Source organism: Lissotriton vulgaris, chromosome 1_1 (genome assembly GCF_964263255.1).
Source record: "Lissotriton vulgaris chromosome 1_1, aLisVul1.2, whole genome shotgun sequence".
In the NCBI taxonomy this organism is placed as follows: Eukaryota; Metazoa; Chordata; class Amphibia; order Caudata; family Salamandridae; genus Lissotriton; species Lissotriton vulgaris.
Window position 1 is genome coordinate 831,105,324 of NC_141685.1, and position 13,637 is coordinate 831,118,960.

Sequence of the window (13,637 nt, forward strand, 5' to 3'; positions counted from 1 at the left end):
CGGAGACCATCACGGGCGCCGAATCCCTTGCCTTCTCCTTATCCCTATCACCTCAACAATCTGTCAAGGGGCTCTTAGTATATAGACTTCCGGGACCTGCGGGATCCTTTTTTGAGGAACTCCAGCAAGTCATGTCTGCATTAGTTCTGAGATCTGAGCGATGTTTACTGGCGGGAGATTTCAACTTCCATATGGAAGATTGTCATGATCAGGATGCTATTATGTTGCTTGATGTTGCGTCTGCCTTGGGCTTGCTCCCCTATCTCTCTGGCCCGACCAACGACAAAGGTCACACCTTAGACCAGGTCTTTTCCACTTCACCAATTGAGGTCACTGTACTGCTGCCGGTACTATGGTCCGATCATCGACTTGCTCACTTCCAAATATTTGGCACTGAGAAACCAGCAACTACTGTTATGAGACAGCAGGGAAGCAATTTCAGGGCTTATCGCCGGGTGACCCCAGATCTGTTAGCCCAGGCCCTGGTGAACCATCCCGTGTCCTACACTGGTGATCTGGACAATGACCTCGAAACCCTGCAGACCTGGCTCTTAGCTAGCTTGCCCCCCCCACAGCCCCCCCGATCCGTCATCAAACGGGTCGCGGCCCCTTGGTTTACTGCGGAGTTGGCCCACTCCCGCAGACAATGTAAAGTCGCCGAGCGGACATGGAGAGCCCAATATGTTGCTGAGGCAAACCTGACTTACAGATCATAGACTGGTCCTACAGGGAAAGAAATGCTACTTCGCCAAAAGAATCGAGGAAGCAGCTAATTCCTGTAAGGAGATCTTCTCGATCGTAAGGGAATTCACTACCCTACGATCGAACTCAGCACAGGAAGTACCGACTGAGACCTGGGCTGACACTATCGCTAATTTTTTTACCACCAAAATTAGGCAGATACAGGATTCCTTCCCTCCGAGACCGAGAGTCGACCTTTCGACCTTGCCGGAAGAGCTAGCCCTTCTGCACACCTCTGGCCCTGTCCTGGCGAACTTCCCGCCTCTCGCGGTATCCTCATCATTACACTTATGAGGAACCTTAAATCCGGTTCGCCACATGACCCCTGTCCGGCCAAATTTTTAGCTAAAATGGCAGACGTTGTCAACCCCCTAGCCAACCCCATTTTGAACCTCTCCTTGAGTCAGGGAGCCATACCACATTCCTGGAAACAGGCCCTGGTTATCCCTCTTCTTAAAAAGCCTAGCCTTGCCCCTGAAGTTCCGGCCAATTATAGACCCATCTCGCTCCTTCCAGCACTCACTAAAATCTTGGAGAAACATGTTCACAGCGTGCTCTCCAACTTTCTGGAGTCCAATGAGCTTCTCCATGCGTCTCAATCGGGTTTTCGACCCAACTTAAGTACTGAGACAGCGCTCTTGGAGGTTTCTGAGATTGTTAAGGAGTCGCTGGATGCCGGAGGCAGGGTGATGTTAGTTATGTTAGACCTGTCGGCGGCTTTTGACACCGTCCCCCACGAGGATCTCCTCATAAGACTACATGACAACGGTCTGAGGGGGACGGTGCTCAGTTGGTTTTGTTCCTTCCTAGCCAACCGTCGACAAACGCTCTGGGCCTCCCCGGAATCTGCCGAAATGCCGCCTCTGGGAGTCGGAGTTCCTCAGGGTTCAGTTCTGAGCCCTACTCTATTTAACATCTTCATCACCCCTCTGGCGGCATTGGTGGAGTTCTACGGGGCCCAGATCGTCTCATATGCTGACGACACCCAGCTTCTTTTCACCTGCCAGAAGAGCGAAGAATTCAATGGGGAAAAGATCCGCGAGTGCCTTGGGGCTGTTTTTTTTTTGTAAAATTTTTATTTGTATTTTGCAAAATTGGAAGTAGAAAAAGAGAGGAATAGAAAAAAAGGACAAGAAAAGAAGGAGAAGGAGGAAAAAGGAACAGGCGACATTCTGCCACATAACCCCACACAGGGGGTACTGAAGAACATTATTGCAAAAAATAAAAAAAAAAACCCAAGTACAGCAAAAGGGACGGCAGCCAGCAGAGTCAATAGGAGTGCTAATGATATGGAACTTCAGTCGACATTGGCCGAAGTGCGCACCCATGTCCCAGCGGCTAGTGCAAAGTTCTCAGAAGAAGAAGGGTGTTCCAATCTTGATCACAATCATAGAAAAAAAAGGGGTCAGGCCGTCCGCCTGCAGAGGTGCATCGGGTCGCAGCTAAGAGAAGAACAACAACCCCAACTCAACACCCCGCCCCCCCTCCCCCAGTGGTGGCGACCATCACGCATTCAGAACATCATCATACACACAGGTGATTAAATTTGAAAGAGGTGTAGCGCACGTAGCGCCGAAGGGCAAACTGCCGAAGGCAAACCACGTGACAAAAACCTTACCAAGGGGCCCCATTTGAACATGAAGTTTTTAAAGCTCCCCAAGAAGATATCTGAAAGTCGCTCCATACTCAGTAGTCGCCATAGCCGTGCATGCCATAAAGAAATGGCAGGAGCAGTCGGGATTTTCCAAGCGGCTGCCAAAGTCAGCTTGGCCGCCCCCAGACACAGCCACATAATGCGCTTATCAGCTCTAGTTTGATGTTCAAGCTGCGGATCCCTGAGGCCCAACAAGACAAAGTCCATTGAGTCCGGGAGTGGGTATCCCAGCACATCTTTGATGTGGGAGAGGATCTCTGACCAAAATGGCCGGATGGTGGGGCAGTCCCACCAGATGTGGCTGAAGTCACCCAACATCCCGCAGCCTCGCCAACACTTATCTGAGGTAGTCGGGAATATTCGGTGCAACTTGGACGGATACAAATACCAATCGAATATAAGCTTCATATGAGCCTCTCTGAGATCAGTAGAGTGATTATGTGCCGTCACATCCCGCCATAAGCTCCTCCATTCGCTGTCGGAAATGTCCCTCCCAAGTGTACTCTCCCAGTGATCCATATATCGAGGTTGAGGGGACATAGCGGTGTCTAATAACAACCCATACAAAAAAGAAATCGCCCCCTTCATGGTGGATGTGCGAAGAATAAAGGTTTCAAATTTCGTCAAAGGTCTAGTAGCCGCATCTACCACTCCAGGGGACGTCGCCCAATGAAGGAGCTGAAGATGACGAAAGCGCTTAGTGGGCAGAATACCGTAGTCCCTCATACAATTATGGAAAGTAAGGGGTGTGGCACCGTGGAACAGGTGGGTGAGGGCCCTACAGCCACCCTCCCTCCAGACACCAAAGGGTCCATCCGTCAACGCCGGAGGGAAGGCCGGGTTGAAATGGATAGGGGTGAACGGGGACGGGAATGTGGTCCACCGATCATCGCCACTTGGGGCTGTTTTTAACTGGTTCCAACTGAACAGCCTCAAGTGTAACTCGGATAAATCCGAGATACTTTTCTTTGGATGCCCATCGGAACCGGACTGGCATGGCTGGTGGCCTGCCGACATGTTCCCTCCAGCTCACTCTTCTGAGTCGGCCAAGAACTTGGGAATTAAAATTGACAACGGGCTTACGCTCAAATCCCAGGTGCTGACCCTCACAGGAACATGTTTCGGTATCCTCAGGATTCCCCGAAAGTTCTTTCCGCTGCTTTCTGAGGAACATCGGAGAATAACTGTTCAGGCCCTCATTGGATCCAGATTGGATTATGCTATTATCCTGTATCTGGGTCTTCCGGAATACCTCCTACAACGTATGCAGATCGCCCAGAATGCAGCGGCACGAGCCATTTTTGGCCTGCATCGTCGAGCCAGTGCCTCGAACTTGCTGCAAACCTTACACTGGCTCCCCATACGGAAGAGGATAATTTTCAAAGCTATGACACTAGCTCACAAAGCCTTACACGTCACGGGTGCCAAATACCTACAAAAGAGGCTGGTTTTCTACCTGCCGACACGATCCTTAAGATCGGAGTCACTGGCACTCGCAGTAGTCCCCCGTATAAAGAAAGCCCGTATTGGAGGACGGTCTTTCAGGCTGTTGGCCCCTCAGTTGTGGAATGCTTTACCGCTGTCTTTGCGGTCCACATCTAACCTGCTCGCTTTTAGGAAGGGTTTAAAGACCTGGCTTTGCACTGGCTAGAGTTTTTTAGTTTTCCTCTGGTTCTGCCTCTCTTTTTATTTCTGTTATGTATTACCTGTCTCCTTTCCTGGGTCTGGAGCACAAAGCGCTGGGACACTCCTTTGGAGTAGCCGTGCGCTATAGAAGACCCATAATAACATAACATAACATAACATACTTTCAGAATCATGTCTAAAAGCAGTGCAGGTATCACCCATACTAAAAAAAAACAACTGCAGATAAATCTGATCTCAATAATTTCCACCCCATATCTAACATCCCCACTCTAGTCAAACTACTAGAAAAATGCGTACAATCCCAACTTTGTGCTCACATTGAGAATTTCCAACTCCTTAACCAGCATCAGTCAGGCTTTCGGAAGGGGCACAGCACAGAGTCGACACTCACGCACGTTTTGGACGACATCTTAAAAATGCTTCACCAAAATGCCTCCTGCCTCTTGATCCTCCTGGACCTTTCCTCCGCATTCGACACAGTTAATCATGACAATCTCCTTTCCACTCTGAAGAACAGGATGGGATTCTCGGGACAGGTGTCAATGGTTCGCCTCCTTCCTCCACCACAGAACACAAAGAGTTAAGGCAAACCACTCCCTCTCCCAGTCCTCTCCAGTAGTCATGGGTGTTCCCCAAGCGTCCGCCCTCTCTCCTATCCTCTTCAACCTGTTTTTGGAACCTCTTGCTAATTCTCTGAATGACATGAGCATTCCCTTTCATATGTACATGGGCGACACACAACTTTACCTGAAAGTATCATCCCTGGATAACATCATCTCACTCAACTCTACCCTAAGGTATACTCAAAATTGGTTAACTGAGAACCACCTCCTGCTCAACACCTCCAAAACTGAATTCCTCCTCATCTTTCCTCCGAACCACCCTCTCAATCTTGGCCTTTGGTTGATTCACCTCACAGCTTTCAATTGCACCCCTCTCATCATGAACTCGGCCAAATATCTCGGAATCACCTTGGACAAGCACCTGAATATAAAAAGTCAAGCAACGTATTTAAGGGAGCTAATCACTTGCTGAGGACTCTTAGAAATATCAAGCCCTTCCTTCCTCAAAATGACTTTAAACAGGCGATCCAAGCACTGATCTTGCCAAGGCTAGATTATGGCAGCGCTGTGCTCTGTGGCCTTCCCAAATACACCCTGGCTCCACTAAGGTCAGCACCGAACATTGCGGCCAGACTAGTTACTGGCACCAAACGTAATTAGCACATTTCTCCAGTCCTAAAATCTCTTAAATGGTTGCCCTACAAAGCTCAAATTCAGTTAAAGATTGTCTTCCTAGTTCACAAAGCCCTGCACGCCAACACCCCCAGGTACCTAGCGTAAAAGCTTGAATTATCCTGTGGAGAGAGAGCCTCAAGAAACGCTAACAGTTTCCTCCTGAAACCACGTATCTGATTTGAGCAGAATCTCATCAATAACTGCTTGCAAACTTGAAGCCAAAAGATTCCTAATGAACAAATTCTTGCCTATATTTGGGCTAGGTGCATTTGCTCGAAATCACTGATCCTTCAACTAGTGCACCAACAGGAGTTGAATTGACCCTACCACCTTTTATTTTTCTTCTTTCAACTGGTGTCTCTGCTCTCTGCTCATTTTGGTTGTATGTTTTGCTCCCGTAGCATCCTGTTATTTATCTAGACATTTTATTATTTGTTGTGTGTCATTTGTTTGTGATTATTGTGCCTACAACTGTCTAGGACTGTCACTTGATATTGTTACTGGAGTCTAATCCCCCCTTTCATCCTTGTGTAAAGCACTCGGATATCCCTCGGGATCTTGTTCGCGCTATATAAAACTTTATAAAATAAAAAATAAAACGATTAAGGGTCCCATTTTCACAGATTTTTACACACACAAACATAAAGCTAGTCACTTCCCTGTCTGTATTTTCTTTTCAAGACGAAAAAGCAGAATTAATGCATTCATTCGAGTATTGCTCAATACTTTGATATATAGACAATAAAGGGAATGAGAGAAGAATGAATAATTCTGGCATTTGGCCGAGCTAATCAATGTATATATTAGCACATAAAGAGTTTAAAAAAGGATGATGCTCCATAAGAAGTTTAAATTGCTTCAGATTGTACACGTGTCTGTGCTAAAATGCAAATGGTTTCTGCCGAATGATTTTACTACAGTGTTAATTTTTTTAGGTGACTGTACTGTTTATTGCATACTTAGTGCAGAAAATCCTACAGACTTCATAGAGTGGGTGAATATTTATCAGTTAAATAATTATGGAAATATTCAAGTTGCAACTTAATTTTTTCAACCACCAAAAATAAATGTAGATAACACCAATAAGACTGAATAACACGGAAATGTAAAATATATATACCACAAAACCCGGAGCCCTCATAATCATCCATTTATTAAACTCTAGTGTCTATCTTTTTATGCTGTGAGCGACTACAGATTTGAATGGAAGACTTTTATATGAAAATGTAATCACAAATATGCACGCCATAGTTCTAATACAAATCTCCTATGGTATCTGACCCTCAACCAACAGGCACTAAAATCAAACCAAAGAAAAAAACACGTAACCTGTCCTTAAAACGTAAACGAATGCAAAAAAAAGAAATTCAGTTTCTGCCTCATCTGTTTGAAAATATTAACATAATTTTAGCTAATAAATATCTATCCTTAGAAAAATGGAAATCTACTTACTAGGCCAGCCCAAAACAGAAAAAAGACTATTAACCAAGGAACGTCGGTACATTTTCTGTAGATCTGAGGTCTCCATTGTCTTGGTCTGGAAATGTCATCCTCAGAAACCTGGGGGGAGAGAGAGAGAGAGAGGGCATTGTATGGATCAATTTAATCTCAGTTTCATTTCATTGTCTGTTATTTAGGCAAGTACAGGCAATTCAGAAATCTTACCCTTTCCGTCTGTCATGTGCGAGTTTGGAATTTCCTTGAATTCAACTTAGCAAAACGGAGTTCCTAGCGGCTCCCCTCCAGCGTCGGACATTTTAAATTTGACAAGCCCAAAGCTCTTACGTTTCACTTAAAGCTCGAGTTGGGCAATATGACTCCATGTCATCATGTACTCGGTGCTCCAGTTCTGAGTTTACTTTTGCCAATGTAATGCCTTTTCTATGAATTCAAGGCCTTATTCACTTCAATTGCTCCAAATGATGCAACACCTGAATACAATTTATTGGAGCCTTGTGCCCAAGTTGACATAGAGTCATCTGGTAAACTGATTAAATCACAGTGTAGTCATTGATCATAGTATTAAATGGTTTGCTGTTTTTTCCTATATGGGTTCACTCTTATAGGGATCATCTATTGAATATGTTCCAACATAGGTTCAAGAGAGCTGGATACAGGATAAACGCAGATTCTATAAATTATTTCCACTAAGGATCAATGGACTCCATTGACTAGAGCAGATTAAGGAAAGAGCACATTTGGTGCATTATCAAATTCAAAAAGGAAATGTGGGTGTACACAAAATGTGATGCCTGTGCCCAAACTGATTTAGGTGCATGCATCTTGCTCCTGCAAATACATTGTACTCTTGCAGCCTGTCAAATGTGTGGCAGGACTTCTGATTCACAAATAGATGTACTGAAATGTGTGCCTGCTGCATTTTCAAATCTCCTCATTCAGTGCTGGCCTAGCACAAGGTTTCTACAGGAGATGGCACAATTAAGACGGGGAGAAATGTCACTTGTCTGCATTGCAGAATTTAATGCTTACGTGCTTCATGTTTGAGGATTACAGACAGATTTCCATCTACATCTTTGGCGTGGGGGTGATGTAAGTATAAGCAATTACAGGAATGGCCCCCTTTAAGGCGATATGCTCCCAAAGGAAACGAGCATCTAAGGGCAGTCATCTCGACTGACGTCAACAAGCCGCTCCCAACATGGCTAAGGTCCTGATAAAGAGTTTGGTGGATGGGATACTCCATCACAAACGTTGACAGATATCCAGCTCACCATATTACGAGAGCATTATAGGTTATGGCACTTGTAATACAGTGGATAGTTATTTTGATCTTGTTTGTGAGGGAGCATCCTGTAGGACTATGCCTTTTTTGGCTAAAGTCCCTAAACATTTTGCTTTCACACCAGACCTTTTTTCTGACATAGTGTTTCCAACTTAGATGCTTTGAACACTTTGCCACTGCTGATCAGTGTCAAAGTGCAAGTGCTCTCTGTATAAAGTGTAATGGTAATTGGTTGTCCATGATTAGTATGTTTGCCTTACTAGTAAAGTGCACTATGTGTGCCAGGGCTGGTAATACAAATGGTACTAGTGGGCCTGCAGCACTAATTGTTCCACCCACAAAAGTAGCCTTTAAAAGGGAACACAGGCCTGCTATGTTGTTCTGACAAGTGCACCCACTTGTAAGACCTTACTCTTCCCTTTCTATGCACATCAGAAACCCAGGTGGTAGGTCCAGGGTACCTCATGGGCAGGGTGCAGTGCATATGAAAGGTAAGACATGTACTAACGTGTGTACCATGTCTGGACAGTGAAATAATCTCCGTTTCGTTTTTCACTGTTGGAAGGCCATCTTGCCCATAGGATAGAATGGGAAGGCTGTGTAATATGTTTTCCAGCCTATCTTCCCAAAGGCTTAAGATGGAGAGGTGCCGTTTCGTATGCCTGAACTCACAATGTAATAACACATCTTTCTATGGAGGTGGTTATTGCATTGTGTGTTTATAAGCCACTCTTTTAGAAGTGGCTGTGTTTTTGTGCTCTAACATTTCTGTGCGTCTTTGCCTTGTTGTGGATTGACTGTCTGGATTTGAAAGCGATAGGATCTGGGGAATGTCTTGACCCAGGGGAGGAGATGAGACAGCAACAGACTGACCTGTATCTGGAGTGTAGTGGGAGGAGTAGCCCCTAGAGGTGAAGAGGCCTGGGTTGCTGCTATAAAACAATTGCCCTATCTCCTGCTGAGTGATTGAGAATCCAGACCCCAAAGTAAGAAGGTGTCACTGACAGGGAGGCACCCAGAACTGGTTTGAACAGGGGTCAGTTCCCCCTGAAACACAAAGACTTCAAAGCCATTGAGGGGTATAACTATGAAAGGTGAAGACCCTGAACTTTGGAGAATGGCTTGATCAAGATTGAACAAGACTCAAGCATCTTCTTGGTCAAGAGGAACCTTAGCCATGGAAGAAACAACTGAAGAAACTGAAGAAAAGTACTGACCCTTTCTGTGTTTTCTGGGGCTGGCCTGCAGTTTGCTGTTTTAACCAAGGAAAGGCTAAAGGGACTTTGCGGTGTGCTGTGTCCCCCTGCTTGAAAGGACTTTGCTGTGCTGTGTCCTGAAGTAACTTAATCCCAAGGGCCCGAGGTGAGCTGGCTCCCTGTTGGGGAAAAACAGCAACACATAAGTTTCCAGGAGAGTCTCAGCGGCGCTGTATGGGCGTGATTGTTGCAGCCTGAGACCCTCGTAAGGTGTTCCCTGTGACTGAGGGCACCTGGAGTCCAAGCAAGGATCAGCGACGCGGTGTGCGTGTGCTTTTTGCAGTGTACGTGTGCTTTTTGCAGACTGAACCACTTTTTGAGGATTGTCAAGTTATCGCATGCACCGGAATCCAAGTGAGTCTCATCGACGGTGTGTGCGCGTGTGCTTTGTGACGCATGAGACCTTCATGAGGATTTGTCTTATTATCGTGTGCACCGGAATCCAAGAGAGTCTCATTGGCGCTGTGTGCATGTGCTTTGTGCACCGTGAGAGCTTTACGAGGATTTGCCTTGTTAACGTGCACCCAGAGTTTAAGTGAGTCTCAGCGACGCTGTACGCGTGATCTCCGTGCAGCCGGAGACCTTCGTGTGGAGTGCCCGGTGATTGTGCATCCGAAGCTCAAGAAGTCTCAGCAATGCTGTGTGCATGTGCCCTGTGGCAACCTGAGATCTTCGTAATCATAGCACCCCAGACCGCCAGCCCCAAAGGAGCTGAGGCGCCGGTCCGAGCCCACAGTTGCCAATTCACAAGGATTCATTGGAGGCCCAGCTGCTGGACGAGGAGAGGAGAGTTAGTTTGCGCCCCCAGGTAAAGTGTGTCGACTCCTGGGGCGGGGTGCAGGCTCGGAGGGAGACACTCTCGGCCTCTCTCTCATTCCGGCAGAGCGAGCCTCTGCTTCGGCTCGTATCCTGGCCTGTATTGCCAAGGGAGTGGCAGTACATGGGCCGGAGTGCGGAGCTGCACGTTTTGATTACACCATATCCGTGTTGGGGGCAACTGTTGAGAGGCTGACTGCAAGTCAGAAGGAGTGGTGTAGAGACCGCCCAAGGTACAGTGATCGGTGCCAGAGTGTATTACGCATTATTCAATTTCTGCATAACGGAGTACCTGAATAGTGTATGACGCATGGTATTATTTCTGCATAACAAACGACCTGATTGTCGTATGACGCATTGCATTGTTTCTGCATAACGAATTACCTGAATTGCGTATTACGCATTACATTATTCCTGCATAACGAATTACCTGAATAGCGCATTACGCAGTGCCGTATTTCTGCATATCTGCATTATTTTTACCTTGAAAAGTGCCCGATTGTTGCGTTAAACATTGCATTCTTTTTACAATGCAGTGTCTGATTGTTGCGTTGTGCCTTACATTATTTTTACATTGCAAAAGTGCCTGATTCTAGTATTACGAACTGTATAACATGATATAAGGATTACAGGAGAATGTTTAGAAGTACTCTTTAATGCCGCCAAACCTTACAAGGGCTGGCTGGCCTAACAACCGGCCAGGAGAGATAGTACACATATTCATATGTTGGATTTATATTGTGTGGTCTTATATCTTTTTATATAACATTTATACACGTTTTTATAAACCTCGTGTGGAGTGTATTGGTGGTGTCATCAGCTTGGTGTGAGCGTGGTTGCAAATACTTTACACATTTGTCTTGAAGATAAGCCTGGCTGCGCCAAGCTACTGAGGGGGGTGAGCGGGGGCTCTCTCAGAAGGTGACCTTCCTTACCCTGACGTGGAACTGCAGGTCCCAATTTGGCCTAAGGTACCAACCTCAGCCAACCAGGGATCCCAGGTATAACACATCCCATACGCCAAACTCTAAATCAGGCTCCAAGTTGCTTATGGGGGCCAATGCAAAACTGAGCAGTGGGCGTGGCTCATTGCTTTTTGTGTATGGATGGAGGGAAAGCTATGTCAGTAATACTTCTCTGTTTACCATGAATTCACTCCCTGGCCTTACCCACTGGCTAGAGGTCCCATGTGTGAATTTGAAATTGCAGCAAAAGAAAATTACCCCCACGCTTGTTTGGCAAATGTGTTACCTCTTAAATGTGAGGTCCAATCCATGTAAATTGATTTCAAATGGATAGCCTGAAAATCTGGCATGGTTTCTTCACTCCTGGATTTACAACTCATCTAATTATTTATTTCAATTTTTTAATTTTTTTACATAGCGTTGTGGCATCCTAGTGGCCGCTTTTAAATACAACAGGGTTTATGGTCCTCAAAAAGGGCCACAGACACTTAGCATTCTCATGCTAATTGCACCCTTGCCTTTGTCCAACCTGGCTGATACATCATGATGAAAGGTACCCCTCAATTGTTTTTCATGGAAGAAGCTCCATCCTCAATTATGCAAGTTTGGAGTCGTGTCGGCCCAACTAAGAGTAAAATGGACTGCAAGTCCACTCCCCTCTCTTCACAACTATTGATTTTGAAGCCATCTGAGCCCAGTGGCAGTGAGCTTCGAGTTCCCTGGTGGCAATGGTGCCCTATGCATCTGTAGTGTACAGTGTGGAGAGTAACTACATCAAAGGACGCTGCAGGTAAACTGCAGCAGTGGCTGGTCTTAGATGGCTGGCAGTACAAGTGAAAGCATAGATGTGCCACTGGGTGGCTTCTTTTCCGAACAAAGTGTCTAGGCTATCCACCGGGGAAATCTACAGAAGTGCATGGACCATAAATGTACAATTTCGGTCCTGCCATGTTTGGAGCAACAGTAAAATAATGGGTCAAGCACAGAGGGGGTTATTCTTGGTGCATAAGTATTTAGGTATGCACTTATGATATATTTTTATAGTGAAAACCCAGAAAAAGGAAGCAGAGCACTGTACAGGGTCAAAGGCAATGATAGAGTCAAGAAGTGATTTGAGAGGCAGCTGTTTGTGGACGATTACTTCTTCATGATGTATTGTTTTTGAAATAGGTGTGTCTTCAACTCTTTCCTTAATTGGACTAGGGTTGAGGTGGCTCTGGTGGCTAGGGTGATGCTTGGGGCAATGGGTCCGTCCATTTAAGTCATACACTCTAGCCGCCGCTAGATCATCCAGACTTCGATATCCAGTGCCTACCTGCACCTTAACCCAAACAAGGCAGAATTCCCGTTTTGCCAAGAACAACAAAGAAACAGTACGAATCTGAATCAATAATATGAACATTAATGGCTTTGCACACCAACTTTCAGTGAACGCCAAGTCTCATCCAGAAAAAATAAAAAAGGCCTGGTAGAAGCTCTCGCTTCAAATGAAAGTGAACCCATTCCTTTCAGACAGCGACTTCAGAACTGCTGTTCAAGTCCTCGTAATCTTGCATATGGACAGTGATAACACCTTATACTATGGCCACCAAAACTCCACATTGGGAGCCCTCTAGAGTATCCCACATGCTATAGCATGTATGATCTAAATTGAAGAAATATGACCACATCACCTCCATCAAGATGGATCTCTCTTTGCTACCTTTGCCGGCTAGCTCCATCATGAAAACCAGCTGCATTGTTTACAAAGCCATCACAACCAGAACCCTACTTATCTTGCAGACATGTTCATCACCTTTGGTGGTTCTTGTCACAACCTCAGCCAGGGCATCCCCGACTGCAGGCTAAGTAGTGCACATAAGAAAAACCAAGCATTTGCAATGCAATAGGTCTCGCATTAGGAAAGTTTGAGCTATTGGTCTTGTAAATGACAATTTTTTTATTTATGAATTCTTTTTGAAAATAGCTAAATTAATAGCTTTGTAATTTACAAGGCCAATAGTTATAACTTTCGCAAATGTGACACCTATAGCATTTGTAATTCAACATGTTTTGTATTTACGTGACTTAGATGTATTGATATTACAGGTAACAATGCCTTTTAATTTTTTTAAATAATTAATAATTAAATAAAAGTGATTGTAATTTATAATGGCAATAGCTTAAACTTTTGTAAATAACTTTTGTGAAGATTATGTTCAGTGTATTTTATTGTGACGAAAATCCAAGAACAGAAGTGAAATATTAACATCTTTTTGTGACATTTGTAATAAAGATTGAAACATTGAGAGAACATATTTAAACCAGTGATGCTGTGGTGGTGCTGAGTGATGCTGTGGTTGCGCTGAGTGATGCTGTGGTTGCGCAGAGTGATGCTGTGGTTGCGCGGAGTGATGCTGTGGTTGCGCGGAGTGATGCTGTGGTTGCGCGGAGTGATGCTGTGGTTGCGCGGAGTGATGCTGTGGTTGCGCGGAGTGATGCTGTGGTTGCGCGGAGTGATGCTGTGGTTGCGCGGAGTGATGCTGTGGTTGCGCGGAGTGATGCTGTGGTTGCGCGGAGTGATGCTGTGGTTGCGCG

At 45.5% G+C, this 13,637-nt stretch overlaps 1 protein-coding gene across 2 annotated transcripts in view; it reads right to left on the reverse strand.

Moving 5' to 3' along the window:
• Window positions 1-13,637, reverse strand: part of SLC44A3 (solute carrier family 44 member 3) — a 530,813-nt gene that overhangs the window by 485,302 nt on the left and 31,874 nt on the right. Inside the window, exon 2 of one of the 2 annotated variants that reach the window (XM_086957367.1) lies at window positions 6,733-6,840. The exons of the other annotated variant lie outside the window; for it this stretch is intronic. Coding sequence (XP_086813493.1) covers window positions 6,733-6,840 — 108 coding nt within the window. The remainder of the gene's footprint in view (window positions 1-6,732; window positions 6,841-13,637) is intronic. 2 annotated transcript variants of the gene reach the window in all.